This window comes from Vicugna pacos, chromosome 2, assembly GCF_048564905.1.
Source record: "Vicugna pacos chromosome 2, VicPac4, whole genome shotgun sequence".
NCBI classification, from domain to species: Eukaryota; Metazoa; Chordata; class Mammalia; order Artiodactyla; family Camelidae; genus Vicugna; species Vicugna pacos.
This window is the reverse complement of record NC_132988.1, coordinates 77,621,281-77,648,807: the sequence shown is the minus strand read 5'-3', so window position 1 is coordinate 77,648,807 and position 27,527 is coordinate 77,621,281. Positions and strand designations below refer to the sequence as shown.

Below are 27,527 nucleotides of genomic sequence, written 5' to 3'. Positions count from 1 at the left end.
ATTTTTATTTTTAAAAATTTCCTCCTTTTCACTATATTTCTCATGAAGCATTATCTGCCATTTTTATTTTCTCCTGGTTTCCTTCTACTTTAGTCTTCATTTCTAATGTGATGTTTTTTCTAATTATTTCCTGAGTTCTACCACTTATTCTGGGTGTTCCTAATTTTATTGTGTTATCCTATCACGTCCTATATCATTTCCTTTTCAATTTAACTCATGAGAAAAGTGTATTAAAGCTTAAAAATAAGTATCTCATCTTCTTTTCAATTTAGCTAGTGATTACTTTCCCTTTTCTGACATTCACAATCAAACGCTTTTTCTCTAATAATATATGAGAACCAGTTGTCAGTCATTTCCTTCCTTCTAGACACTTTAGTCCCCCATTGGCTCTTTACTACACCTCAGTAAATGAGAGTCTTATGAATATTTTCACTTCCACACCTTGCAGTCCTACTGGAGACTTTCAGAACATAAGGATGTAACTTCTGCTCCTTCCACCTCCACTTAATTCCTAAGTTTCACTGAGAAAAGTTGGTATTTTTGTTCTGTTTCACCAAGTATTTTGTTTCCCTTTGCAGTACCTCTCTTGTAGTTTAGGACTCCTCAATTTTCCTCTTGTGTTATAATTCCCAGTTACATTGTTATTATTCACTTTCACTGCTATATAAATTCAAAGTAAGTTACTCATCACAATGTCCCTTTCTCTTCATCTTTCCTGTCTTCATATGAGGTCTCTGTTCCAATTGTTTTATTGTTTGGTAGTATTTACCCTTAAGTGGCCCGTTAAATGCTGTGCATGGATAACATACTTGTGAATCCGTGCCTACTCAGAAATATTTATCATCCTGACAGTTGATGGGATTTCGGCAGAGCTGCTGTCGTTTTCCCTCAGTGACCTGCAAATGTTATTCCACCAGTCTTCTAGCTTCCAGGATTTCAGATAAGTCCAATGCCAGTGATGTCTCTCTCTCTCTCTTTCTCCCCTCCCTCCTATCCATCTCCTTCTCTCCTCCTCTGTCTTTCTCTTCCTCCTTCCCTCCTTCTCTTCCTCTCTCCTCCATTCTGTCTCTCCCCCTTGTTTCTCTTTCTCTCTCCTTCTTTCTTCTCTTTGAGAGACTAAATATGCAAACAGGCAATGGGAAGACCATATAGAAAAATAAAACTCTGACTCATAACCTGTAGCAACCAGTCCAAGAAATCAACTCACTATCTGCAGCAACCATCCCAGGATACATGCAACAACATGAATGAATCTCAAAAGCAATATGCTGAGTGAAAGAAACCAGATATATATATATATATTTGTTTATGTATATAATTGTTCCATTTACATGAAGTTCTAAATTATAAAAAAAACTAATCTATGGTGGTAGAAAATCTGAACTTACTGGAGGAGGGGGAAATGGAAAAGGGTAGGAATTTACTGGGAAGTAGCAGGAGGTGACAGAAATGTTCCAGAGGGAGGGTATAGCTCAAAATGCTAGAGTGCATGCTTAGCATGCACAAGGTCTTGGGTTCAATCCCCAGTACCTCCTCTAAAAAATAAATAAATGAATGTAATTACCTCTCTCACCCCCCCCAAAAAAAAACTTTAAAAAAAGAAGATTTTAACGAAAAAGAAATGTTCCATATGTTGGTAGGAGTGTGGGTTACATGGGGTGTACGGATTTATCGAAGTTTATCAAACTATACACTTAAGATCTGTGCATTTCCCTGAATGTAAAACCTTAAAAGGGGAACACACACACACAGACACACACACAATTAATAATTAATAAATAAAAAGGGGACACAATCATGCTTTTTGTTCCATAGTCTTGTGTGTATGTGTTGAATTTAGTCTTCTATTTAGATATCTACATATTTTATTATTTATGTACTTATATATTTATTGATGTATTTTATGCTTTTATTTATGTATTTATTTATGGTTTAAGTTGTATTCTCTTTTTCTAGTAGTTTCAAGGCTAGTATTCATCCAGCCTCAGAGAAATAGAAGTTCCAACAAAACCCTTACACTTCCGCAAAGCTCCTCTAGTGTCAAGATGACCAGCAAATCCTCTCAGGACAGTGCCAGTACAGATCTGATCTTTCTACTTCAAGGTCCATGGATCTTCACAGGCTACACTCTCTTCATTACTCACTGTGTTCTGATTCTCTTTCCTTTCTATCTCTAGAATCACCGTAACCTGAGGCTTCATTCGTGCCATCTGGTGCCCACCCTGTCTGTCTGCTGTTCTCATATGTTCATGTTTCAAGTGGAATCATATAGTTGAAAGTAGGTAAAAGAGGTGTGCTAGCCTGATTGATTTTTGTAAACCACCTGGTACCCAGAACTATGTGCTTTGTGTTAACTAGGCACTCAAAGAAAATTTGTTAAATTGAGTGAATAACATAGTTGGATAAATAGGAGACCTCAAAAATCCCAGCATGTTGAATGTGATGTTGTTTCTGTCTCAATCTCCCTTCCCTGAGAGTCTTCACCCGTCCCTTGAGGAACAACAAGGTTTGCTGACTTTTCCCATCAATTTAAGTGCTAAAATCAAGGAGTTTACAACTCTCAGGGCTGAGTAGGAACTAACATCAGTAAGGTGGAAAAGATAATGCAAATCTGCCACGAACTGTGGCAACAAGCAGAAGCAGATAGTTAAACTCAGGTTGTAAAGCAAGAGATCGGAGAGCTAATAAGATGATTTGGAAAGGGTGGGTTAAGAGTGTAAGTGGAAGGACTGTCCTGGGTGAAAACTGTGATGAGCATTGTGGTCCAACAATAGAGACCCTCAGACTCTTTTAATAAAATAACACCTGGAGGACTTTCAGCATCTACCAAGATGTAGAGAGCTGGAAAGAGCACTGCTCTCGCCACACAGCAATAAGCTAGGTCATCTACAAAATTATAGCTTTTATTAAACCAATCAAAGACCTGCGATTATAGGGCAACCAACTAGCCTGAAATGTAAGGAAAGGCTTGTGCTTCTAAACACAGATGAGAATCATGCTTGTAGGGAGCCATGATTATAAGTGGATTCACATCCACTCTCAGGCTGGTCTCCTGGGACCCCCCAGTGGGCAGCCAGGACAAAGATTGGGGGCAGGGTGGAAGGTAAGAGACAGACTCCTGGGTCCTACAAGCCTAGAAGAGAGGATTGGCTGCCATTGTAGGAAAGGCAGGAGAAAACCCAGTCCCTTCTCCCCTAAGGAAGGAAAGACTTGAATTGATGGGAAAAGGCAACAAACCTTGCTATTCCTCAAGGGATGGGTGAAGACACAATGCAGCTGGAGGAATAGGGAAAAGAGGCGGGGAAACCGTTCTAATCCTGGGAGAGGGACTAGAAACTGTCTAGGGGACAGATTCAACCTTGCAGATAAAACGTAGTGCATGGGAAGAAATACTCTTCCTCTGCGGCTGATATTTGTGTGTTGTGTGTATTATGTCTACGTATGATACTAGGTGACAGCCACTGGAAGGCAAGCCTGTGAACTAAGGCAAGACCTTGAGAATGGCCGTGTGGAGAGGAAGAAAGAGCCAGCTTCTTTGATGATATCTTTTCTCTGCTGAACTATCCTGGAAAATTTCTCTACCATTTATTTTATGAGCTATGCAGAGTGTTATGAAATATATAAGCTATTTTTACCTGGGCTTTCTATGACTTGCAGCTGAAAGCTGCCTAGTTACTGTCCTTAGTAAGTTACAACTATGTAGAAGATAGCTTTGTGGGTAGCTTTGTGAATTCACAGGCCTCAGGCCAGGGCCATCTCAAGAATTTTTACATTGGAAGAACAAAGAACAGCAGTTTGATTGGAATAAGGAGGTGAATGCTATGTGAGCAGGGCAGTTTACAGAAGACTGATGAGTCATTTGTCTTCCTCAAAGAAAGGGGTTGTTTTCATGGAGATTATAAAGGGTGAAAGTGTTCTAATCTCCTCCCAGTCTACACCTATGTAGGCCCATGTACATGGTGTCTTCACATCTACCTCTTCTGGCAGTTTGGATCAATGCCCTCAATTCTTCATTCCCTCTCTGTACTAGAACTGGTAATACACCTGCACCCTGTGCCATGTACCTTCTACCTCACTAGTGTAGAAAGGAATATATATGCTCCATCTTATTGATATTGGGCCATATGACTTGTTTTGGCCAATGAAACAAGTGGCAGTTGTCTGGCAGAAGTGACAGTGTGCCAGTTGGCCAGAGAAATAGCCTTAAAAAGGATAGCATGTTTCCACTCATTCCTGTTGTGTTCCTATGCAGTGGGGAAGGTAGAGCTCAGTGGTAGAGCGCATGCTTAGCATGCCCAAGGTCCTGGATTCAATCCCCATTGCTTCCATTAAAAATAAATAAATAAAGCTGTTGTGTTCCTGTGCTCCACTAGGAGAGTGTGCCTGGGTAGCTAATGCCCTATCAGCTTGGGGCCAGAATTTTGATATACAAAACAGATGGGAACCCAACCGTAAGCCTGGGTTCCAAACCTACCTGAGCCCTGCCTAGGTCAATGAACCCAGTCAATTCATGAGAAAAATAAATGCTTGTGATTATAAGCCATGAAGGATTTTAAGGTATTTTGTAATTAAAACCAAAACCAAAACAACAAAAACTCTACCTGGTTTTCAGTCTCTCTGGAGGGAGATATTTTCTTTCTCTTACTAGGTGGAAAGGTGGGCACACTTTTTCAAACACATTAAACTCTTTGTGTCCAGGTCCAAATAAGCAAAGCTGAGAGAAAGGAAGCACTTCCCTCTCCCAGTGTGAGCCCTTCTTTCAAGTTCCCATATCCTGTCTCAAGTTGTGTCTCTTAGGGTGACGGAGGGAGTTTGGCAATATCTACTTCCTTCAAGGGAAAACCCCACTCCTAACCACAGGGATGGTTATACCCCTAGAAGGACAAGTACATCAGAACATTACAGAGGATCCTCTACTTCTATCCTTTTAATTAGAAAATCAAAAACAACAATCATGGAGGCAAAGAAATCATATAACCAGAGGAAAAGTAAATGAATCCTACCTGGCCCAGCAGATGACTTTAGTGGTTGACTTTATTTTTTCAGGTGGTTTGACATTATTAGTCACATCATGTGCCATAAGGTAAAAACCTGGAGTGTGTTCAAAGTATACTGATCCATATTCCCTTAGTCCAAATCCTTGGGTATCTATGTGTTTTTGGAATTAAGGATATTTTGAATTTTAGAAAGCATGTGCAGATTATAAGAACACTCCTTTTTTTTCTTTTAAAACCAACTTTAGTGGAGTATAATTTACATATACTAAAACATCTGTTTTAAGCGTAATGAGTTCAGGCCATTGTATATAACCTTATGCAACCAAGACCACAATCAAGGTCAAAAACATTGCCATCACCTCAGAAAGTTCCTTCCAACCCCTTAGGCCTTTATCAAATTCCATAATCAAACACATATTTCTGCACTGACATATATTGAATACTCACATTAAATATTCTAAAGAATATTAATACCTTATGTCATATTGGTTTTCCTACTAAATGAGTTTGTCATAAGGGTCCAGAAATTTCAGTTTTCAAAACGTTTTAGATTTTAAAATTGTTGATAAGGAGCTCTGGATCTGTTCTAAAAAGGTTTATATGATAATGAAAAAGAAATGTGATAATTACACTTATACAGATTTATACATGTTGGTTGCTTGTATAGAGACATCTTGGGCTTATGACAAATAGACTCAAGAGCAAAGGAACTTCTGAATAATTTTTTGGAAATGAATATATTTTAAGAAAATTTTATTAACTAGTGTGTACTTTGTACCTAGCAGTATACCTGGTATGTAATAGATGCCCAGTAATACATTTTGTTTTTCTTTTGATAACTCTACCCAACTCATACTTCAATACCATCTTTTCATTTTTCATATTGATATTTTCCTCAGAAACCCCCTTTATTTAAAATCTCTAAATTTTTCTGCTAGTTATTGGCTGTCATTTCCTCTAAAACCGTGCTATCCAATATTGTAGTCATCAGCCACATGTGGCTATTTATATTTAAATTAATGACAATGAAATAAAATGAAAATTCTGTTCCTTAGCCACATTAGCCACATTTCAGTTGCTTGATAGCCACACAGTAGCCTAGAGGCTACTGTATCAGATAGTGTGGGTGTAGAACAGTTCCACCGTGCCGGAAAGTTCCGTTGGATAGAGCTGCTCTGTCTTGTTCAGCACTTTATTCCCAGTGCCTTGCTCAGTGCTTAGGATTTGGTAGATGATCAACAAATATTTGTTGAATAAATGCTTTTAGTTCATCTAGAAAAGCCAGCATACAAATGTAAGCAAAGATTTTCTTTTGTTTAAATAGTAGTGGTTCTTAGGGGCTAAAATGCTTTCCTTGAAAAAAGTAAAAAATTATATTACATTTTAGGCTGTATTGTAGCTTTGGTTATTATTAGTTTTCAGTCATGGGCACTTACCATATGCCAGGCAGTGTTCAAAGGGCTTTGTACATAGTACCTCATTAATCTTCATGACAACCTTATGATGATGCTTTATTCCTAATTTACAATGAAGAAACTGAGGCACAAGAAGAAACTTGCTATTCACATAGCTATTAAGTGGCAGGGCCAGAATCTGGGCCCAGGCAGTCTGGCTCCAAAGGCCGAGCAATTAACCACAACACTGAGCTCTCTATAATTATTTTTAATGAGGACCAATTGGTCTCTTCTTTCCACTATTTAAACTTCTTTTTTCTTATTTTCTTATTTAATTGCATTTAGCTAAGACGCCCTGAAAAATGTTAAATAATAGCTCCTATAGCCCCACATCTTTATTGGCCCCTGATTTTAATGTGAGTGCATCTGCTGTTTCACTCCAAGTACGACATTACTGTTATTTTCTGATGATTATCTTGATCCAATTAAGGAACTGTTCTTTTCTTTCTAGTTTACTGAGAATTTTTAAAATTCAGCGATGGCTGTTGAATGTTATATAATACTTCTCTAGAGAATATCATTTGACTTTTCTCCTTTAATTTAATAAATGTCATGATTTCTTAATGTTAAACCACCATTCTTTGAATAAACTGTACTTTGTCATGGTGTGAATTCTCTTTATTACCACGTTACTGGATTTTATGTCTTAATATTCAATTTTGTCTTTGTAACAAAGTCATAGTGAGAAAACAATTCCAACCCCCGCCCCCTTCTTTTGGTACGGTCTGACGTGGGTTTTGTTATCTGGGTTATGCTAGCTTTGTGGAATATACTGGGAAATTTTCTCCTTTGGGGGGAAATTCTTTGTTTCCCTAGATTCTAACTGGGTTTGTGTACCCATCTCACTCTTCTTCCTTCTAGAGGTGCCCCACAGCACCACCAATCATTTAACCACGAGGTTGTGTTCTTACACTAGCTCTCAAAGCTCCTCATAAACTGGACTCACCTACTGATCCTCAATAAACCCTGTGTATCATTCAGCTTTCTCACGTTCCTTGCACAGGCCCCAGACCTTCCCACTTCAAAGCCATTGCTAATTTCATGCCACTTGCCTTGCAAAATCCTAACCGTAGATTTTAAAGTAGAAGGTACAGGATGGTGTTGATTCTGGCAAAATCGAATCAGCCTTTAAAGCAAAGACTATTTGTAGCTACTTTGCACCCCTCACTTTATTTGATCCTCCGTATCCTGGGAAATTTTGTTATTTTCCTTTTGTAGTTGGGAAAAGAAACATGATAAATATTACACACTAATAAGTGGAGGTGCCAGAATTTAAAACCAGGACTGCTTGACTCCAAAGTGATTGCTGCTTCCACTACAGCATGTCTCACCTCTTCCATTGTGTTCTGAGACTATAGTGCCTCACGTTGACCAGTATGTCCTCCCTGCTCCATTAGCAATTACAAGACTGTAATGGTACCACACTATTTTACATTACGTGTACACATTTGTATTTTCTATTGTTTCCTCTGTAGTTTTTGTCCCACAGAGCAGTTATTAACTGAATCTCTCAGTACCTGCTTATCCGACTTCAAATTTGGATCTTTTCTTATCTTATAAAAAGAATAGCGGAAAAATAAAAGAAGGAAAAGGTGAACAAATACAAAGAATTTTGATTGTGTTACTCTTGGCTGTATACTGTAAAAAAAAAAAAAGTCCCTTTAAATAAGTTTAACTCTGCGTGATCTCTCAGGGGCTTTTTAGAGACCCCTGTAAAATCAGTACCTAAAAAACGAAGAGATTTGGCATTTGTGATTGCTGATCACCTCCCCACCCAAGCACGTCGAACAGCCACAAGATGCTGGAAATCGCACCTACAGCAGACTTCCTAACAAGGAACGCTAGAAGATAAGGCAGTCCCTCCCAACTCCGCTCTTCCCCCTCCCAGCCTCAGCCCGATGGAACGTTCCGTGCGAAAGCTTTGACAGAGCGCCACTGGGAGTCACGTGGAGCAGGAGCGTACTCCCGGCGCCTTGCGGAATGACGCTAGCTAGGTTGCCAAGGGGAGGGGCAAGGCGGCGCGGAAGGGGCGGGGCGAAGGAAGCCGGCCGGAGAGGCGGGGCGGGCGGAGTGGAGGGGCGGGCGGAGAGGGGCGCGCGGGCGGGGAGGGCCCAGCGTATTATGGGATGCGGCGGTGGAATGGCGCTGGGCGCGTGATTTTGAACAACCCCGGGTCTGTGTCTCCGAGGCGCCGCCGCCGCCGCGGCTGCTGGGAGCCCAGGGAGCGCGGCACGAGGAGAAGGCGGCGGCGCCGCCGGCTTTGGTGAGTGTCAGCCCCCCGGGGTGGGGGCCTCTGGGCGGGCGGGCGGGAAGAGGGCGCTGCGGGTGGTGGCGCGGGCGGAGGGCGCCGGACCGCCCCCTTCGGGAGCCGGGGCTGGTGGGTCGTGGCAGAGAGCGGGAACCTGCAGTCTGGGGCCGACGCGCCCCATCCCCGGGCCGCAGGGGGCGGGAGGATCCTCCAGGCTCGGCCTCTTCCCGCCGGCACTCGAGAGGGCGGCTGTCACCGGCTGGGCCGGCGCTCGGCCGGCAGCCCGCCCTTCCCCGCCGTCTGGAGGAAGGGCTCCCGCGGCTGTTGACACGCACACTGCGCGGCCCGAGGAGCCGCCGTGTCGGCCCCGGGTTTCTGGGAACCGGTTTTGCTGCTGTGTCATTTTGTACCAGCCCCTCCTTTCCCTGCTGCCCGCCGCCCCGTTCTTCCTACGCCCCTTTGTATGGTGTCTTCGTGTATGTCCGTTTTCCTCGCGAAGCCCACCAGCCAAATGTCATAATGTTCCCGAGGTGCACGGGGGAAGGGAGCCGGCCAGGACTTAGCTTGGCCAAGCAACGGTAAACACCAAGCGGAGTGCGGGTTGACGAGGCTGGCGGTGGGGAAATAAAGTTTAAAGATGAAGAAATTGGGAAGGTTTGATACTCTTGGCATCTAGCAGGATTATAGAAACGGCGACTGGGCTGGGCGATAGATAGCACTTGTTTAAGCCTGAATCTGCTGACTTTTATATGGAGTTGTCATTCAAGCAAGGTAAGGAAATGAAATGACTTTTTCAACTTCTACTTTTCTTTTCTTAAACTAACTTAAAAAAAAAACAGTAGAGTGTCTCTGTTCGAAACCTTCAAATTCAATTTGCTCATTTCAGACAGATCTTTTAGAGCTTATGCTGTACTTGAATAGTAGGTATAGAATTCATCTTTTGAATGGGTGGTTATCAAATCTGAAATTAACAACGATAACCAGTTTCTTTTTGTGAAAAAAAAAATCTGGTCCCGTCAGAAGCCTTGCAGGAGCTTCTATTTTTTTGATGATCAAAATATACTTATATTCTCTTAGTTATTTATTAAACTGCATCATGGTGGGGGTCTGTGGATAACTCTGGGATCTTGTTTAAGCAAGCTGCTTATTTTCATTGTATCGAATAAACATGTCAGTGGTAGATTTGTTTTTTAATTTGGTGACTGAGATCCTAAAAACATTTGGCAAAGAATTTTAGCTTAGAGGTATATTTTCTGTATTTTAGAAATTGTTCACTCATGAATAGGATCAACACATTTTAAACCTGGTTGCACTTTGACGCCTTAAACCAATGACAAACGAACTGGAAGTCACAGTGTTTATAGACAGAAATGATTAGACGAAATTAAATGGAGAGGAAAATAGTTTTGAACTTTATTTTAAAAACCGGACGTTCTGACCACAATGTCTGCCTAAGAATCAGTGCCTGTAATTTACAGATGTATTAGAGAGGTCAGAGTTGCCGATGGAAATAGCCCGTTCTGTGCTTACGGTGGAGGAAAATGTCAGACTTGGTGAGTGACATTAAAGGTCTTGATCCTGTTTTTAGTGTCTGCGATGGACACAGTGAACAAAACGCATTCCATCATCTCTCCCAAGTTGCTTTATTGAAAATGAAAGAGTTTGGGCTCTTTATTGTCCTCGTGCCCCTTTCCGCATGGTTTTTGCTCTTCAAAACAAAAATATGCCGGACTTGGGATCCGGCAGGTAGCGCGACTTCCTTTCGCGTTGCCACCGGGCCCGCAGGAGCTCCATCTTTCGTGGCGGGGTGAAAGGTCTCGGCGTGGTCTGTGTGTGCATTTGTGCCTCCCTGAGCATTTGAAGGTTGGCGGGGCCGGCGGGAGGTTTCCCCGGATATGTGGGTGTGCGCCTCTCCGGAGGGGAGGGCCGGGGAGGGGAGGAGGAGGAAGGGGGAGGTTACTGGCGGCGGCGGCGGCGGCGGCGGCCCGGGCTCGGGCTGTCGGGGAAGCTGCTGAGCTGTGATGGTGATGACGAGGTGAAAATGGCGGATCTTTCGAAATACAATCCCGGCCCCTGACATACCAGAGGCGGCGGCCGCGGCGGCGTCGCCACCCCGGCTCCCTCCTCGGCCCCCGGGATCCCTGTAGCGCTCCAGTTCGCGCAGACTGGGGAAGGAAGCGGCCGGCCAGCGCGACCGTGCACAGGCAAACAAGCACCGCCCGGGCTCGGAATTGCCCGGGACCTTCTGGAGCCCCCACCTCGGAGCCGGAGGGAGGAGAAAGCGGCAGCCGCCGGAGGTAGAGGAGAAGGGGATACCCGAGGGCTGCTCTGTTTTGAGGTCTCTTTATTTCGAGGGGAGGCTGGGTGGAAAAAGAATTGCGTTGTGGATCAAGGAATGACTAGTTCAGAGTGCAGAAGAATCAGTAGCCTTGTAATGACATCAACATTATTCTTTGAGTGTTAAGAAGGCTCGAGTTTGCTCTTATACCCAAGGCTGCTGCTGAGGCCTAGAGGAACCGCTAGCACTTATCATGATTTCCTGATTTAATATATAAAATAACCACCCTGGCGGGTGTTGGTTTGATGATGTTAAGCAGTTTATCAGGTTGTATGTTTCTTTAGGGAGGCAGAGCATTGGCATTTTATTCTGCATTTAAGCTCTGTGTCTTAGATCATAGTCTATAACTTGTTGGGGGGTGGATGTTAACATTTTTTAAGCATATGGACCAGTTTTGTAATAATTAAAACTGTTGTCTTTTTCTTTTATGGAGCTGTCATCCATAGAGGACCCCTTGGCCCCTGCCATTTGGCAAATAACAATTGAGATACTGTCAGTCATATTTGATATCCATGTTTTTCCTTGCCTCCTATCCATTTCATGAATTCAGAGAGTAAAGTTAATGGAAGATTTTGCAGTAGATTTTATGATCCAAGTGGAATACCGCTCCGGGAGCTCTATTTTGGTTCACAAGTTTTACCTTCATTGTTAAGAAGGAAGTTGTGATGGCTTGATGCATACACTTGATGTGAGTCTTTTAAGTTTGTTGAAGGTGAATTGAGAATGAATGTTTTATTTTTATTTAAACTAGACTTGTTAGCTCTTTGTTTAAAGAGCTGGAGAATTGGATTGATTGACTTTATGACAGCTAGTCTCATTTTGTTAGGTTACCTAAATAACCATGTATGTTTTAGATTGTGCTGCAGATTCCCAGCAGTGTGTTACTGAAAAGTTACATGTGAATCAAATTTTTGTACATTAACTTGGGACCATGTTTTTTTTTCAGCTTTTGTAGTGGAAGGTTAGGTCAGTGGAAGGTTGAGTCTACAGAGAGGTGAATGTATAAGAAATGAACACTGGTAATGTTTATGATTAGCAGTGATTTTCCTTATCCAAGTTTCCTACAAAGAGATGATATCATAGTATGTTATACAATATTATTCATTATGTATTTTATTCAGAGGGGAAATATTTTGTGTGTATGTGTTTGTGTAGTTTGGACATTTGTGTGTTCAGATGCATTCATTGGAAGAATAAGAAACCAAAAAAAATTTTTTTTAAGAGAAATAACTGAAAGGTACTCAGAAACTTTAGTTAATGATTTTTTAAAAATCATTTGATATTCTTGTTTTATCCAATAGGAATCTGGTTCTGTTTTGGTGTGTGTGTGTGTGTGTGTGTGTGTGTGTGTGTGTGTATTCTCTTATAGCTTTTATGTTGCAGTTGTTTGATCCATGCCAACCCAGCTGCTAAGACCAAGCAGCTGATTAGACTAAGAATTTTTAAAATAATTAAAGAGAGAGATTTAAATGCTTTTTTCACTGGCTTGCCTTTTTTGTTTTTTTAAATCACAGAATGTTGTTGTCCTTTTGGGATTCCTTGTGATTGTCTTTAAAAGACCAGTTTTCAGATTGTTGTGGTTAAAACGATTGTCTTAATAATTAGAAGTGTGTTAGAAAGGAATGAAGGAAGGGTTATGCCAGTGGAGATAGTTGGTGTCTTCTGGTGGAGAAGAGCACTTACAGATTTCCATTCTTTTTTTCAAATATTATTATTGGGTATCCATTATGTGTTACATACTATGCTAAGGATTGGAGATACCTCAATATCTTTGCCTCAAGAAGCTTTCAGTTTAGGAATTACTGGAGGTAAAGTTGGAAGGATTGTTGGGTAGAGCCTTAATGCAGAAGGCCTTGAGATTTACAGAAAAATTTTGAGTAGGAGAATGACAATCTCAGAGATGTACTCGGGAAGATAAATCCTTAGCTTTTTATGTAGTATGTATTGTAGGTAAGAGGAGATAAAGGTAAAAGTAAACTAGTTGGCCCCAAGCTTTGGAGATCTGGAAGCTCTTGGTTGCAGTGGGAAGGAGACATTGTGAAGGTATAATCTTCATTATACAAGACAGATAAATAGTTCTGTGCAGAGAGATCAAAGATGACATGATCTTAAACTTTGCTTTTTGACAGAATATTGAGTGCCAATTTAGAAAAGAGAGAAATCAGGAGAAGCTAATTTAGATAGAGAAAGAAGAGAAGAATTTTCATTTCAGTTTTAGAGTACCACTTAATCTTCACAGTAACCCTGCAAATAAACTAGAGTTTAGAGAGATTATTGCTTAGTGTTGCATGATAAGCAGCTAAGAGAGTCAAGATTTGGAAGTGGATCTTTCTGATTTGAATCCCCTTGTTGTTTCCACCATGTTAGTCTTAAGCATGAGTAATATACAATCCCCCTTAAAGGGAAAAAAAAGACTATGGCTCCTCAGTATTTGCCTAAATAATTTTATTTTATTGAAATATTTGATTTTTTGATGTATATAAATTCCTTATGCTTATTGCTTTTATGCAAGTATAAAACAGAAGTAAATTTATAAATGAAATATAAACAAAACTATAAAATCAGTAAAACGAATTAGATTTAGGGTGATGGATGATGTTGTTTTGCTGAAATGAAATCTTTCTTTGTGAGTATACTCTGGTCTGCCTTGGCGAGGCACACAGTTTTCTGTCTAATGTATATCCTATGATAACTCCTACACCACTTTCCTGGGTTTGAATGCTGCAGAGCTTTCCTCCTTACATCACTGGTTAGGTGTTTTGGCTTTCACTTGACATAAATATATCATTTACCTTATAAGACCTTTCTATGCCTTTTTCTTTAGCTCACTCTAATTCTAGTACCATTGATGGCGGATATAAGATGGTAATCTAGATGATCCAGAGTATACTTTAAAAAATACATATTATTGAAATGAAAGTACAAACTTTTCAGTTCTTTCTCAAGACTCATGTCCTATAGTCCACTGTTCCCAATTTTGTTTGAGAAATGTAGTTCTGTACCTAGTTTTTCAGTTGCTGATGTTAGATTTTAAAAATGAAAGCTAAAATCCAAGTAGTACAGTTAACCAGTCAGTACTGGTAGTCCTCTAGGTACAAAAGTATAGTTCTTAAGCATTCAGATGTTTCTGTCCCAACATCTGACAAATTACCCATCTATGATATGGTGATAGGTCACTTTATGTTATTATGTGCACGAAGGAAAACAGTTGTTTACCAGGTTGTCCTCCACCTGTAACTAGGAAAGAAAACAGTGTTTGAGCACTGGTAATATTCTCTAAGAGACTATTAGAAATGTAAAAGCACAGAGCATTTGTCATTTCTGTCTTATATTATTCATTTCTGTCTTATATTATTCATTTCTTTTAATGTCCTAAACCAGACCATCTATTTATCTCTACCTTAAACTAATTACTGTAATAGCCTTCTAACTGATTTCTCTGCCTCCAGTCTGATCAAACATTGAGATGAAGTTAGTCCTCCCGAAGTAAAGTTGTGATGATGCCACTCTTCTGTTGATTTCTGAGGTCTGTCAGGGCAAAGGCTCTGTTAATTTCCCTCTACAAAGTTGGGATGCAATACACATTTGTTAATTAAATGACTGATAAAAATCATAAACTAGTTAAAAACTAAGGCCTTTAGAACTTTGTTTTATGAGCACAAGATACTGGAGGCAAGGGAAATGCATTGTATGTTCTATATTCTTTTCTTACCATACCTGGGCAGGTAACCCCTCACACACTGAGGTAAACTGAAGCTCCTCAGTCCTGTTGGCTCGTGAAGGTCCTCTCTTTTCTTGGAGTGGTCCTCAACACAGGGATGATGAGGTTGCATGTGCTTGTACATATCTCCCATTCCTAAAGGATAAAATTAGAGTGATGATTCATGTAACTAGATGGCCAAACCCTTTCCTGCCATGCCCACAAGCTCCTTTTGAGAGTTTCTTTTAGCAAAGGCCACCATGCCCTGCGTGTGACCCTGATTGAAACAGATAAAGCAGTTATCATAGTCGCCTAGAAGGTGTGCTGGCTCCAGAACTCTGCACAGCCCATGCTGCTTAAACACTGGCCAAACCAATCAGACCTTTTCTTGTTAGAAGTTTGAACTTTACTCCTACTTCCAAGGAAGTCTCCTAGTCCTATAACTCCTAGTCTTTTTTAATAGTACAAATAGGACGTGCTCTTCCTAATAACAGAGCTTCAAAATACATGAAGCACAAATGCACAGAAGAGGGGAAATAAGCAAATCCACAATCAAATTTGGAGATTTTGACAGCCTTTCTCAGTAATTGATAGAAGAGGAAAGAGTCTGTAGAAGATTTGAACAACACTATCAACCAACTTGACCTAATTGACACTTACAGAGCACGACTCTCAGCAGCTGCAGAATACATGTTCTCTTCAGGTGCACATGCAATGTTCACAAAGAGGGACCATACACTGAGCCTTAAGCCTCTAAATTCCATCTCCAAATGATGGAAATGGTAGAGTATTATATTCTCTGACAATAATAGGAGTAAATTAGAAACGAACAATAAAAGATAGAAAACCCCCAACTATTTGGGAATTAAAGAGCATACTTCTTTATTTTCCATGTGTCAAAGATGAAATCACAAAATATTAGAAAACATTTGAAGTGAATGATAATAAAAACATTGAACTTAGCAGAATGCAGTTAAAGCAGCATTGGGGGCAAGTTTTAACACTAAAGTGTTTATTTTAGAAAAGAAGAAAGGTTTAAAATCAATGATCTAAATCAAGTGTTAACAAATTTTTTTCTATGAAGGGCCAGATAGCAAATATTTTAGGCTTTGTAGGCCACGATTTATCTATATCTATATATAGGTATAATAGATACATAGACACACACACACACAGCCACCTCCCCACACATATATCTTCCCTCCCCCAACTATTTAAAAACATAAAAATCATTTTTAACTGAAGAACAATGCATAAATAGACTCTGGGCCTGATTTGTTCTACAGGCCATGGTTTGCTGAATTCTGATCTGTGCTTCCATCTTAAACTTCTAGAAAAAGGACAAATTAAATCTAAAGCAAGCAGAAGAAAGGAGATAAAGATAATAGTCGATTAAACAAAAGATGGATACACAACTGAGAAAATCAATGAAGCCAAAATTATTCTTTGAAAAGACTGATAATATTGAAAAATCTCAGGGAAAAAAAGAGAAAAGAGAGAAACTAAGATGAAGAATGAAGTCATTTCTGCAGACATTAAAATAATATGATGTATAACTTTATGCTAATAAATTTGGCAACCTGGAGGAAATAGATAAATTCCTTGAAGGATACAAACTATCAGATAGCAAAGTCACTCGAGAAGAAAGAGATAATCTGAGTAACACTACATCTATTAAAGAAATTGAATTTATAGTTAAAAACCTCACAAGGAAGCTTTATGTCTAGATGGCTTTACTGGTGAGTTCTAGCAAACATTTCAGGAAGAAATAGTAAAAATTCTACGTAGACTTTTCCTGAAAATTGAAGAGGACGAAACACATCCCAACCCACTTTATTAGACTAGCATTATCTCCAGATAGCCAGTGCAAAAAACTGTAGACCAATAGCCCTCCTGAGTATAGACAAAAATGCTTCACAAAATATTAGCAAATAGAATTGAGCAATACATAGAAAATGGAATTTCATATAATTTTATATAAGTTTGGGGTTTATTTCAGAAAAGCAAAATTGGCTTAATAAACATCAATGAATATAGTTCACAGACTAAAAGAGAAAAGGCATGTGGTTATCTCAATCGTTGCACAAAAAACATGATTAGATGTCCATTTATGATTGAAAAAAGAAACAACTGAAAACTGGGGCTGTAAGTAAACTTCCTCAGTTCAGTAAAGGGAATTTAGGAAACACCTAAGCTAAGGTAAGATTGGGAACAAGGTAAAGATGTCTTCTCTGACCACTGCAACATTTTACTGGAGGTACTAGTCAGTTTAGTAAGGCAAGGAAAAGAAGCAAAAGACATACAGATTGGAAAGGAATAAATACAGATGTTGTTCTCCGACACCATAGATTATCCTTCTAGAAAATCCTGAGGAATCTACATCAAAAAGATACTAGAATTAATAAATGAGTTTAGCTAGGTTGGACATGGACAGCATAAAATAATCAGTTAAATTTCTATACATTAGCAACAAACAATTGGAAAATGGAAAAAAAAAGGCTATTTATAATGTATCAAAAACCATGAAACACTTAGGGATAAATTTACCAAAATATACACAAGACCTATACACTTGAAGTACAGAAGACATTGCTAAGATAAAGAAGTAGAGAGATACACTATTGGGAGACAGTTCTCCATGGGTTTTTGCATTTCTTTACTTCTTGCAAGTGAGACAGTGACAGCCCTTTTAAACAATTTTTTCCAGGATGTTTGTATAGCATAAAGCCTTGCATGATAGAATTAGTGACTCTTGCTGTAGCAAAGAGCAGATTTGCTTACTGTCCAGTATAATAAAGATAATATCTCCCTTTGGAGACAGGGTAGATGTACTTCAGCCCATTATAAATGATTCCAGTTCCTTAAGCTCAGGGTTCCTCAGTTGTGATGTGAACTCATTGCCTTCACAGCATCTACCTGGGTGTCTCCACTTCTGCTCTGTGGGACTTGTGGGCACGGGGAACTGATACACATGTGGTGTTTATGTTCCTTGCTATGCTGAGAGTACTAAGTCCTGTGTTTCTGACCTAGGACTACTGGGTTGTCTGCTAGTATCCATGAAACAATAACAGGCTACATTGTTAGCTTGCAAGGAGAGTCTAAAATCTCAAATCCCTCTCAGTTCTTGACAGTTTTGGCCATAAGGATGAAGTCTTGACAGAGACATGGCTTTTTGAAAGAGGAAGGATGAGGGCCTTGAGGGCTGGGCTGGGGATATGGAAAGACTGTCTGGCATCTGGTAGTGAGTGCTCTCACCCAGGTGGCGAGCAGAGGTGGTGGGCGCAGGGAGTGTAGACACCCTTCAGTGTTCTACCTCTCAGTGAACACTTAGGGGCTGAGCTGAGTGGTAGCCTGAATGGTGCTTCGGTTGCCGTACACTCAAATCCGTGGCATAGCCCCTGCTGAAAGGCAGTGGGCCTGTGGCTGCTGAGCATGGGGTCCCCAAAGCTGAGAAAATGGTGTCAGAAATGAGGATTTGGGTGTATTAACAACGTTAGAAGTTGCCTTAGTTGAGCTGCAAGTGTGAGTGCTTGAAACTGAAAGTAAATGCACTATCAGGCCACTGTCTCTCTCTGTGGCCTAACCTCTCCTCCTCTTATGTCAGGTGTTTAAGGAGAGAGATGAATAGGGGTTGGGCTGAGATCTCCCTGTCCTTAAGAGGGTCTAAAGGCCATACTCATGTGTCTAAATATGCTGGGGGAACTTCAGGGAGAGGAGGGAGTCAAACTTTTATGGCTCTGTTGGATACTTACATCCAAATCATCAGCGTACCTTGTTCTCTAGGGGATGGAGTGTTCAGAGACAATTGATGGGGCAAAGTTTGCAGTAGGGAAGGGAAGCTAATGTGACACTGTGGGTGGGGCCCTTTGTGGTTGTGTACTGTTGTTGTGGCCTCCATTACTGAAGGTAGAATTGCTGTTGATATTTTCACATGTCTGTTCTGCAAGTGCCAGAGGGTGTTCTCCTGATTAGGAGCAGGCAGAGAAGTGCTTGTATTTTGGGGTCCCAAAACCCTAGTGATTCCTCTGAGGTACAAGTTATTGTGACTCACGATTTTTCAGTGTATATAAAGAACTCATCCAACTCAATAAGAAGACAGAAAAAAACCAATATTTTTTAAAAATTGGCAAAAAGCTTTCATGCAGACACTTTTATACAGGCAATACTCATATGAAAATGCTCAACATCATTAGTTATTTGGGAATTTAGATTAAAACCACAATGAGATATCATTTCTTACCTACTAGAATGGCTGAAATTAAAAAGACCAACAAAACCAATTGTTGGTAAGGATGTGGAACAGCTGGAATCTCTTATATATTGCTGGTTGTTGTACAAAATGGTATAGCCAAGTTGGGAAATCGTTTCTCAGTTTCATGCAGGTTTGAAAATAAACTTACCTTGTGATCCAGTAAGTCCATATCTAGGTATTTATTTTTTAAAAAAGAAAATATCGATCCATAAAAAGCTTTATACCAGTTTTATTCATAATAGTCTCAAAGTGGAAACAATATGAATGTCAGTCCACAGGTGAATGGATAAACAAATTGTGTAGATTCACCCAAAGGAATATTTCTTGGTGGTAAAAAGGAACTGAATTACTAATAAGTGTAAGAATAAATATAAATCTCAAAAAACACATTGAGGGAAAAAGCTTATACTATATATTCCTTTATGTCATGAGTACATAATATATAATTCCATTGAAGTTCTAGAATGGGCAAAAAGGCAAAACTAATCTAGTGAAATGGTTGTTTGTAGAGAGTAGGATTTGGGGGTAGGGGATTGACTATAAAGGAGTAGGCATGTTTTTCTCCATTTTAAAATACCAGTGACAAAAATTTAAGGCAGTATAATATTGTGATTAAAATTATGTACTTTGGTATCATAAAACATGTCCTGAGTTTGAATTCTGGCTTTACCATTTACTAATTATGTGACCTTGAGCCAACTGTTTAAACTTTCTAAGTTTTCTCATCTATAAAATGGGGGGTGATAATGATACCATCTTAGAGTTGTTGTCAAGCTAAATTAAATTATACCATTACTGGTAGATAGTAAGTGCTCAATAATGATGATTAATTTTGGCAGTATTGGTATTTGTCAGTGCTAATAATTATAATTGGCTACTCATGTCTGTTAATCTTGGATGGGTACTGCATTTTTGTATTTTAAAAAAAGGGAAAAGAAAGAATAATTGATTAGGTTCCTATGGATCTGTAATATTCTCTGGACAAATAACTTACTGTTATTTAGCCAGTCATAAATATGATGTACCGTCTTTAATCTGTGAAGATAATGGTACTGACACCTTTATTGGGAGTTCTGCATGACCTTTGGCTGAAAGCATTGCAGTGTTTGGGGGTTTTGTTGTCATTGTTGTTGTTTGGTTTTTTGTTGTTGTTGTTGTTGGGTTTTTGTTTTTGTTTCTTTTTTGCGGTGGAGGGTTCATTGCAGGGCCAAGCAAGGAGAATGGGTGGGTGACTTGTGCTCAAAAAACCTGAACTCCTGCCATTTTGATAAGTTTGTAATTTGCTTTATTATTATTACCATTTTTTTTCTTTATGGACTGGCTATATACCTTTTAAATGGTTCCTTTTTTGACATTTTAAATGGCTGAGAAGAATTTGAGAATCTTCTTTCCAAATAAAGATTTCTTTAGTTATGAAGCTAGTTGATCAAACTTGGGCCAGATAAGCCATTTGATCTACAGTAGCTGAGAGGATTACTCTAGAAACTCCTTTAACATTAGTTTGAGCATTTAAAATGGGTTTTTATAAACAGTGTGGTACCCTCATTTTAGGACTTAGCTCATTGGAGATTTGAGGATATTTTCTAATATCTGTTTACATTTAAATCTACATTCTTGTGTGGATCAGCAGTGTTCAAATCTGTCAGTAGGAATTAAAAAAATAACTGGGAAGAAATAAGATGATGTTGAAGATTAAAAGGTTTTATGAGCAGGAATTGGAAAGGGGTTTCTTGTAATTATGTGACTTAGTGTTGTCTGAATGCAGTATACTTTTGGACTGAGACATGGTGAATGAGAATGTTTGCTTCAGTTTTGTGTCCCGTATGACTTATATTTCAGAGTCTTGAAGGTTGAAGATATATGTTAAAATGGTTTAACCCAAATATGCATCAGGAATATCCTTCACTCAGTTATACAGCAATAAAAAATTTTATTTTGTCATTTACATTTTTCTTGAATAATTTTTTCTTATTAAATTTGTTTTGAAACCTAGTAATTTATTCATTTTTCAACTTTCATTGCAGTGCCTGATCAACTTTCTAGCAGGAGAACGATCATGGAGGTGGTGCCAGCTGAGGTGAATAGTTTGCTTCCAGAGGAGATAATGGACACTGGTATAACTTTAGTGGATGATGATAGTATTGAGGCTGTTATTGTTTCATCCCCAATTCCCATGGAGACAGAACTGGAAGAAATTGTCAACATAAATTCTACTGGCGACTCTACAGCCACGCCCATTTCCACGGAGCCAATCACAGTGTACAGTAACCACACTAACCAAGTTGCAGTGAACACCACAGTTACTAAAGCAGATTCTAATACCACAGTGCAACCAGCTTTTCCAAGTGGCCTTCAAAAACTTGGTGCTCAGACTCCTGTGACTATATCAGCCAATCAGATTATTTTAAACAAAGTATCACAGACATCTGATCTTAAACTTGGCAATCAGACCCTTAAACCAGATGGACAGAAGTTAATTTTAACAACTTTGGGCAAGTCTGGTTCACCAATTGTTTTAGCACTACCCCATAGCCAACCCCAGGCTCAGAAAGTTACAACTCAGGCCCAGTCAGGAGATGCTAAGTTACCACCGCAGCAAATTAAAGTAGTTACCATTGGAGGGAGGCCAGAGGTGAAACCTGTCATTGGTGTCTCAGCATTGACCCCAGGAAGTCAACTGATTAATACTACAACTCAGCCCTCTGTGTTACAGACCCAACAGTTAAAAACAGTACAGGTAAAAAAACAAAAGGGGGCTTACTAATTAAAATGCATGTTAAACATTAAATTGATTGATAGTTGTGTGTGTAGGGTGATTAAATGCATAGTTGTTACTGAATTCTTTTGAATGTTGCTTTTAGTAATTGTGTGGATTTTTTTTTGTAAAGTTTGATATGTCTAATGCTTTTGAAAATTTCTGCCAGAGAACTTAGAACTTAATTTTGGTTAAATTCCAAATTAGTGTATTTATAGCTTTTTACTCATTTTAAAATGTATTGTATTCTCAGTAGTAGTTTGAGTATACGGATGTTCTGCTGGTATAAAAATGTCAGAGTTGGTTCTGGGCTGTCAAAAAATCATTCAGACATGATATTTTCAGTTAACAGATGGACTAAGTCTAGGAAAACTTGCTGCTCTGAGAAACCCTTTGAGCTAGCAGTAGTACATGCTAGCTAGTGTGTGCCTCTTCTTTGGAATTTACTGTCCGTTGCATTACTCATGTTTGCAGTGTGGAAAAGGCAGTGCCATGTATGGAAGGTTTAGAGTTGGACCAACTGGATTTGAGTCACCTCTCTGCTGCCCTCCCAGCTGTGGAACTTTGGATTGGCTATTTACTGTCTCTGAGTTTTTTGCTTTTAGCTGAAAGATGGCTATTTGATTGTGATGAAACACATAGGAAGAGATGAGTACTTGATACAGTTCTTGAAACATTGGAGATCCTTCAAAACGGTACCCATTGTTAGTGTGAACAGGAGCCTAAGATAAAAGGTTATCAGGACATATATTAAGTGGTTCCCCATTCTTCATACTCAAATAGGCCTTTTTAGGTCACCACTACTTTTAGAAATACAATGATCCATTTAAGACCAGGGAACCCAAATTAATTTCCTGTTTGAAAGCGTCGGCTTTTAGAAAAAGGAGAAGGCATGAATTAGAGAACTTAAGCAGACATATAGGGAAGTAGGAAGGTTGGGGGAACTGTCTACTCTCAGCTGATATTAGACACAATGTTTTGGTTATTATGTTTGCAAAATAATTAGAAACATTTTTCATGGGCTTTTTATTTAAGAACTTTGTAAGATTTCTCAGACTGTAAGATTTTCCCATGTTCCTTCTGCTGCTGTTAAGCACTTAGTGCCCTCTCCTTTCTTGTTCATTATCATCTCTCACTTACCGCTGACTTCCTTTTACTTCTCTTGATGAGGATCCCTATCACCATGAAACACCTTGTCCTCAGCTTGTTTTTTTAAATCAGTTTTGAAATTTGTTTTTATTGGTTTACCAGAGTTTATCTGGCTTTGGGGATGTGAATCATAACCATGTTCGCAAGAAACTATAATGTAAATTAGGATGTTATTTTTTTTTCCATTTACAAGAGCAACATATACATACTGTTTCTAAGACCAGTTTATTTGTATCCCCTAGTTTTCTACTATAATCCCCTAAGTACTAACAATAAAAACAAAGACTGGGGTCTGATTCTTACAACTTCTTTTATTGTTGTTACTGACTATTTATTTAAAAAGAACTTCTATTAAAAACAAAACAAAAACAAAAGAAATGTCATTTAGAATATTGTTCTGCTTGTTCAGTTATTTTTAGGCAACTCAGATCTTTCCAACTCAAGAGTAGCCTGCAAAGCTCTGAAGCAAAGAAAAAACAAACAAGCTACTATTTGCATTCTAGGCACCAGAATATTTGGTTTAGTAATATATGGTGTATATGACTTTCTGGGGTTTTTTTTTCACACGGTCCTCAGCATTGTCTTTAATTTAATTAGAGTATTGAAACTGTTAGGGTGTGGACAATGGGTAAGGGTGGAAGGAGGAGACCCATCTTGAAAAATGAAGGAAAGCGGTGACAGTTGAGTCCCGAGGCAGTAACCAAGGGGGATAGTTACACTTACTTACAGATGTATGAACACTTTCCCATGTTTCTTGTGCATAGTATATATGAGTCATAAATATCTAGCAGTCTGGAACAACATAACTCCTTATTGGTTCCTGCACCTACACTACACAGTGCCAAAAATTACCTCTGTGCATTATTTGGTCACATGTTTGTCTATCTTATTTGTAAATTTATTTTTTGATTTATTTTTGTCTTACTCTGCTTATTAGATAAATTTTGTTAAAAATAATCCTTTATACTCTGTTTTATTTAATAAAGTAAATTTGTTCTAAGGTAGTTTAGAATTAATAATGCAAAAAGCATGGTTCCTTAACAGAACTGGAATCCTTATTTTCAGCAATGCTCCACTAGAGAAATAAAACCACAAGGGCAAGTCGGGATCGTTCATTTTAATAATTAATGTGCTTTTGGTTGTATTGTTTACATTTTTTTCCTGATTGGTGAGTATTCATATAGCCTTATGATTGTGAACATCAGTTAAAAATAGGAAAATACTTTAAGTTCCCAATTTTTATAGCTAAGGTTATTTTTTGCTAGACATGGGTTTCTAAGAATATCAATACCTCTACCTCTTGAGAGTCTTAATACTAAGTTAATAGATGGCATATTCTGACTAAAATTTAGAGTTTTAGGCCTGTAAATACACGAGGGAAATATTTCCCTGTATGTCTTCCAAATTGCATCAGTTTTTTAAAGTACAGTTATGGATTTATTTGTGTATTTCAAAGCTGGGAATTTTTTTAATGTAGTAATGGATCTCCTTAGTTTGTTTATTTAAAAAGTGATTTGTATTTCATTTACATTTTGTTTTGTCAGTAGTATGTTTGGAGTGTAAGAAAGTAATATATTCTAAATGTAAGAAAATGTGTTATTTAGTTTAATATATAGTTTGAACACAAAGCTGATATTTACCTAGTTGGTATATTTTGTCATTCAAGTTGGTCATGATTATTCATTTTGAGTTATTATTTCCAATAATAAATAGTATTTTCAGGGCCTCAATTTTCATAACTGCCAAAGATAAAATTAGTATTTAATGTCCTTTCTGCTCTGAAAGTCTATGATTTTGATCATAGTTGAACTTCTGTTTCTTTTAGAAGAAGCTATATCTTTGCATGCATGGATAATTTCAATATAAAAATATTGGTAACTCTACCTTCCCTGACTTGTGGGGAATTTTAGTTCAGGGCAACAGTGTAAGATCAGAGATGAATAAAACATAGCCCCTCCTTTCAAGGAATTTACAGTCTAGTAAACTGTATTTTAGTAAACAGTATTTCAGAGGCTTCACTTTTTGAATAGTCTTTGTTTTGTCAAACTTGTCTGTTTGTATCCTAGGGTGTAAGCTTGCTCAGTTCTTCATTTGTCTGCCCCTGATTTATAGATCTAAAGTTGAAGATAAAATCATAAGCCTATCTTTTTAATGTGTATTTATATTTTGCTTCCAGGGGCCAATGAAATTATATTAACAGGTGGCTTTATCATTTGCACAATGCTTTCTTAACTTACTCTATTCCATCTATTTATTATTGAATGATTTGTGATTTGGAAAGAAGTATTACTGTACTAAAGTGTTTCATTATTAATATTATGAAATATTTATTATTAGATAAACATTATTGAACATTAAGCATTATTTTAAAAATTAATTTGGTTTTCATTATATGCATATGTCCCAGAAACTAAAATCCAAAAGTATTATTATATAATGGCTTAAAGATGTGATTATATTAATATTTTGATGAATGGCTGTATTTTAAATGTTTTTAACATTAATGCTTAGATATGTTTTGTTAAATGATCTGGTTTCACATGTACTTCTATATATGAATTCTGTTTAATTTTGATTGAGTAGGTGTTTTATAGAAACAGTGGCCTTCATAGTTATTTATATATTTCAGATTGCTAAGAAGCCTCGAACACCAACCTCTGGTCCAGTAATCACGAAGCTGATCTTTGCAAAACCAATTAATAGTAAAGCAGTTACAGGACAGACAACTCAAGTATCACCACCAGTCATTGCAGGTTATATTTTTTTATAGTTTATTAAGCTAAATATTTACCTTCTTTTTAAGGTTTAAAAAAGGTTGTTCTGCGACCTTGAAATGTTTTAGTGCTTATTACTATAAACCAAACTCATTAATAAGAAATGTTACACTTCTTAAATGTGTGCTTCAAGCAAAATGCCTTATCTCAAAATTAATCCTTTACTTTAGTCTCCTCAGTTTTTGGTTAGAATTTTACCTTGAAGGTAGCAAAGTCTTAAACTCTGATAATACTAGCTAACATTTGCATATTGTTTACTGTGGTCCCTGTGCTAGTGTAAGTTCTTTACATATGGTGAATGGACAATCCTCTGGCAGTCCTACGAAGTAGGTATTAATAACATCTCCTTTTTGCCAGTGTGGAAACAGAGGCACTCAGCTAGCAAATGTCCAAGTTGGGATTTGAATCCAGGCAATTTATATCTGGAGCACATATGCTAAGTCTAGTAGGTTTAAAGTAATACATGGGAGAGTATAGAATTTCATGGTTTCTGTTTGAATTTTTAGTTTCAGTATTTTCATATGCTCTGTATAGAGTTCTCTATGAAACAAAATTGTCACAATGGTAATAATTACTTAAGTTGTAACAGAATTTTAGTTATGTTTCTTTTACCAGCAAATTCCTTAGTGTGGCCCAATTCTCTTTTATTAGATACTTGACAATTTTTCATCACCAATAATAGCACCTCAGAAATTCTCTTTATTATTCTGGTTAATCTGCCTTTGTACTTCCAGTCTAGCAGTTCTTTCACTTTGAAATCTGATTCATTAACTCTTCTACTTTCTCATTAATAGTCAGCCCTTTCCTGTCCTCAGATTTTTCCTTACTTAACATGGAGTTCATGACCCATCATTATCACTCCCTGCAAGTACCATTGGTTCTCTTTTTACTGTCTCTTCCTATAATGGTTTGGTTAAGGCTAGCTCTCTTCTTTCTTCTTGCCTGTCAAGCAGCTTATTACTTGTAGAGAAAATCACACAGCCTTGGTGACTGGTCTTTAATTCAGAGCTATACTAATATTATTCCCTTCACCAATTAAGAGCTCATCTCTAATTTCCATTGTGCTAAGAGTTTATGGAAGCTCCTCTGGGTGGTAGACTTTGGCTAGGGACTTTCAAATGCTAACTAGAATGTGTACTCTTGGTGAAGGTACTTCACATGTTAACTAAACCATCCCTGGAATATGTATTAAACCACCTACTCCTGTCTTTGATAATTTACAGACAATGTAACAGTAGGCAACTCTGAAGTCAGTGGCAGTAATTTATCATTAATCTGAAGTTTTGAATTATATGTAGGCAGGCTTCTCATTTTAGAACATGAGAGAAGGCTTAAGGAGATTGTAGTTTGAGGGCAGTGTTGGGTGAGTGATTGTTCTCTTTAGGCCTTTAGTAGAGATTTGGGATGGAATAGGATGCTCATATCTTGAGGGCTGTCGTGGGAGGCAGATGTGGCCCCAGAGGAAAAATTGGAAAGGATTTGGATTTGGAGCTGCTTCAGGAAGTGGGCCTCAATTGGCTCGAGTGAATAAGATTTGGAGGTATTGATGATAAAGGGACCACCAGTCCCTTGGGAGGCTGGGTGGATGGAGGTGGTTAACTAGGAGGAATGTCTCAGTGCAACGTTCACTGTTTCTGAGTTTGAATAACTTTTAGTTATGGGGGAAATTGTATACTAAACAACTGGTTTTGCAGAAGTGTCCAAATGAACAATGGTGATGTCAAGGTTTCACCTCTCTTACATTGCCTATAATGGATGTCATTCCTGGGTCTTTGGGTCATTTACATTGTGTTGCACACTAATCATAACTTCACCTTTTAGTTATAGGCTGACTTACTAGTCCTCCCAAAATGCATACAG

General features: G+C 38.5%; 1 protein-coding gene across 8 annotated transcripts in view; it reads left to right on the top strand.

Annotated features, from left to right (window-relative positions):
- Nucleotides 1-8,561: 8,561 nt before the first annotated feature.
- LIN54 (lin-54 DREAM MuvB core complex component) overlaps nucleotides 8,562-27,527 on the top strand; it is a 67,140-nt gene continuing 48,174 nt past the window's right edge. For 3 of the 8 annotated variants that reach the window (XM_072942660.1, XM_072942656.1, XM_015250771.3), the window contains exons 1-3: nucleotides 9,037-9,470; nucleotides 21,014-21,726; nucleotides 25,523-25,646. In XM_072942660.1, the coding sequence (XP_072798761.1) occupies nucleotides 9,449-9,470; nucleotides 21,014-21,726; nucleotides 25,523-25,646 (859 nt within the window). In that variant the 5' untranslated portion in view covers nucleotides 9,037-9,448. Of the gene's footprint in view, nucleotides 8,715-9,036; nucleotides 9,471-10,656; nucleotides 10,997-21,013; nucleotides 21,727-25,522; nucleotides 25,647-27,527 lie in introns of those variants that run through there. The other 5 variants (XM_072942673.1, XM_072942662.1, XM_006198201.4 and 2 more) reach the window with 5 other exon arrangements.